Raw genomic sequence first — 3,836 nt, forward strand, 5'->3', positions numbered from 1 at the left:
TTATTAGAATTGAAAATTCTTTCTTAGGTACCAAAAAAAAGGGGGCAAAAGTGAAAATTTAAATTTTCATTGGCATTGCTAGGCTATGAAAAACGCACATCGGAATTAAACGCGGAAATCTTGACAATCGCCAATTACTCTAGAAGAACTAGATCTAGAATCTAGATTATAGATCTAATTGTACTCAGCAGTGAATCAGTTCAGATCTAGAATCTAGTCCAAAAGAGGTACTGGTTCTTACCGATCCATAGCCTGCCGGTGGATATGACGGCCTCATTGATGGCCCTTGATTTGGGTACCTTGGGGGTCCACCTTGCATCGCAAATATTAATTTGTAGATACCACTTCTTTGTTTTCCTGGACGTTTAGAATAGGGACGCAGCCATTACCGGAAGTTACATTTAATTCGCTTGTATCACATTGAAAACGAGGCTGTTTTTTTCCAACTAAGTGTATGAAGATAATTAATAATACTGTTCATTTTAGGTTAGATTTATGGTGCCCACAATCCCCCATAAAAATAGATCAAACTACATTACAATTTATAAAATTCATTAAAGATTTGAAAATATCAAGAAAAAAGAAATAGATAAGTCTAAACATTTGAGTCTATTCTTTTGTTTTGTCAACGAACAACTTTCTGTACATACTTTTGTTATTTGAGGAGAAAGTAATGGAAACTGAAGACTTAGTCTCAAATAATCGATACTTTTCTTTCAGTTTTCAGTCTGTTGACAATAATTTTGTCAAGTTTTTTCTCACTTCTCACTTAAGTTGCTATCCACGTCTAATAACACGTAACAGATGATCAAGATACGTTTAAAAGCGACTGCTAAGCCATCTGTCCCCAAACTGAATAAGTTCATTTTACAATTACTATAATGGTCAAAAGTCAATGCTCCGACCTATCATCAGTATCAGGGTCAGGGGTAATCAGTGACGGCGACGGTGAGATTTATATTTCTTATATTTGGCACTTGGCCTTGGCCATATTGTCCATTCAACATTGACTATGATGATCTAGATCTAGATTTCTAATCAATGATAATATAATCTAGATCTAGATCTAGATTAGATTAGATCTTATATATATTGACTAAGTCAAGTCTACTGTAGTAGGCCTATTGTCCGGACACGTCGGCTGCCCGCCTGCCTAAACAGTGTTGTTCCAACTCGTTTTAAAGCCAATCTTGATTGGATATAATATAGAATCTAGACTCTAGATCTAGACTCTAGATCTAGATTCTAGATCTAGATCGGCACTACTTGGATATGGTGGTCTCGACTTTTGTTTTGTGACAGGGAAATATAACTTTTACCTAAATTCTAGAGAAAATCTAGATTCTAGATTAGAACGATTACTTCTGGTTCTAAGTCTGAACGATTTCTTTTTGATTCGCGTGGCGGAGAGAGCCTTTCAAACCTTATTGCAAAAAAACATCACATCATGGTCAAATTCAGAGGGGCATACCCCCCTGAAACACCCCATGTTTTGGGGTTTTTTTAAGTCAGGGGGGCAACCCCCCTTGCTTTGACTTTGTGAAAAACAAGTGAAATTTTACTGCTCATTTTGTAGGCTAGATCTAGATTTAGAATCTAGGCTACTGATAAAACATAAAATATTGATACCGACTATTTGAATCAGTATCGATATTTCAGTTGCCTACACTACACAAAAGTCGGGACCACCATATATATCCAAGTAGTGCCTCTAGATCTATATCTTGTTATGAATACGCAGCGGCTACGTTCACGGGTCCATGAACCTAGATCTAGTTGGCAGGCTACGTTCACTGCGCCTTGAATGCAATTTGCAGGCGCTGTAGAGGCTACGTTCATGGCACTTTGTTGTTTAGGGGGAGTGTCCACTGCTGGTTTAAGTCAGCCAGTTTTCTAGTGAGAGTCTAGCCATACTTTGATCTAGGTTTGGCCCTATCTACTCAAACCTGTTGAGTACACAGGTCTAATACAAGATCAAAATCTAGATCTAGTAATTATTCAAGTTTGAATAATGCAAGTCAGAAAGGCACCTTTTGGTTTTGTCTGAAATACTTTAGGCTTTGCAAACTAAAAATTTCTTTTACAATTCAGCCTTAAAAGTACGGCTAGCCTGACAGTCTACCCTAGTCGTCTAGCCGTACTTAAGTACGGCAAGTACGGCTAGCCAAGAAGTCTAGCCGTACCTGCCAGTCTAACCGTACTTACCTTAGAGGCCCTATTAACATTTGCAAACAGGAGGTTTAAAATACATACACTGTCATTAAGGCACCTGGTTTCGTCTATACAAATACTTTGGGTACTGCAAACTAAAAATTTACAATTCAGTAGGCCCTTTTTTATTGTCAGTATAACCATCATATTAAGAATAAGTACTGCTAGCCCAGCTGTCTAGCCGTACGGCTAGCCAACCAGTCTAGCCGCACCTAGCTGTCTAGCCGTCATTAAGTACGGCTAGCCTCTTCCGCCGGTTTTTGTGAGTGACGACAGTGACGTGTTTAATTTAATATTAAATTTTGGCCAGCTTCAAGTGTTCCATCCCAGATCCCATGAGATGAAGGAAAGTGAAGTGCCCTTACAGAATTAAAGTCGGGATATGGGGATGTATGGAAAATTGGATACGATACATGGGAAACAGGAGGTGGGATTCAGAAGTTGGGACTTGTCGTAAAATGTGTACAGTAAAGATGACTGTATTGCACCAGGTCAGCCTGGGAACCGACTCAGAAAGAAAATGACAGGAATCAATTCTTATTCAGACCTGCCACTCATCCTGATTTAGTCGGGATGTCCCGATTTTTTGCCCCAAATCTCAAGCATCCCGATTTCGATCACATGTATCCCGATTTTTTGTCCCAGTCTGCTGTTGTGCCGGATTTTTCTAAAAACTTACTCTGCCTCCTTCTTTATCGCAGGAAGCACCCGTCGAACTTTTTGTCAGTAGGAACTCGGAGCACTATTTCCAGAAATATCGATTCCACATTTAGTGCTTACCCGCTCTCAGAATTCTCCGATGATAGCCTGGTAACTGTTACAATTTGGGACATACAAATAATCTATAATATTCGTAGTTCCGCTGTTACTTTCAAAACAAGCCTTGTCCGAGGTCTGGTAACTGCGTTCACATCAAACACTTAGACGAGCGACAGTCTTTCTAACCCTTACACAACTACATGTAACTGCGCTGAAAAGACTAACATACGACCGTTGTCGTTGCTTTAGTCTGAACGCATATGAGGGATAAGAGATTTGTTGGTACATTTGGTTGGTCGGCCGCCGTCGTTATCTTAGAAGTAGAACGCCTGTCGCTCCTCCGAGTGTTTTGCATGAACGCGCAGTTAATCAGACCCGTCAGTGAAATTGTTTCAATCGCGCATTCGCATCACGTGACATGACATGGCCGTGTGAGTTCTGCGTGTCGTGGACCGTCCGTTGACGGGCTCAACTTAAGTTCATGTATTTCGGGACTTATTGGTGGAGGGGGGGGTATAGACACTTGGACTAGGAATGCTTGACGTGATGCTTCAGGATTTACGAAAAATAATGATACCTCGCATGCATGCACACACACACACGCAGGCAAACAAACAAAGACACACAGAGGGCATATATGCCAAGTAATTTATGGACACCCCTGGAAGAATTTTTAGTCAGCTTTGGCAGTCACCTTGGTGATTTGCTGCTGATCCCGATTTTTTTCACCAAATCGCGATTTTTTTTCTCCGAGATCCTGATTTTGAGGTTTCATAGAGTGGCAGGTCTGCTTTTTTTATTCTAATAACAAATACCCTCTCTCTTTTTCTTTCTGTCTGTCTGTCTGTCTGTCTCTCCCTCCCTCT

General features: G+C 40.4%; 2 protein-coding genes across 14 annotated transcripts in view; one reads left to right on the forward strand and one right to left on the reverse strand.

Moving 5' to 3' along the window:
* Nucleotides 1-410, reverse strand: part of LOC101850774 (SWI/SNF-related matrix-associated actin-dependent regulator of chromatin subfamily D member 1) — a 36,144-nt gene extending 35,734 nt beyond the window's left edge. For all 13 annotated transcript variants that reach the window (XM_013090607.2, XM_035973522.1, XM_013090602.2 and 10 more), the window contains exon 1: nt 242-410. In XM_013090607.2, the coding sequence (XP_012946061.1) occupies nt 242-319 (78 nt within the window). In that variant the 5' untranslated portion in view covers nt 320-410. The remainder of the gene's footprint in view (nt 1-241) is intronic.
* Nucleotides 411-785: 375 nt separating this feature from the next.
* Nucleotides 786-3,836, forward strand: part of LOC101853437 (cyclin-dependent-like kinase 5) — a gene marked incomplete at its 5' end in the record, with an annotated part of 21,259 nt that continues 18,208 nt past the window's right edge. The window contains 1 exon segment of the mRNA XM_005091333.2: nt 786-948.

The sequence above is a fragment of the Aplysia californica genome, unplaced genomic scaffold, assembly GCF_000002075.1.
Source record: "Aplysia californica isolate F4 #8 unplaced genomic scaffold, AplCal3.0 scaffold00028, whole genome shotgun sequence".
NCBI lineage: Eukaryota > Metazoa > Mollusca > Gastropoda > Aplysiida > Aplysiidae > Aplysia > Aplysia californica.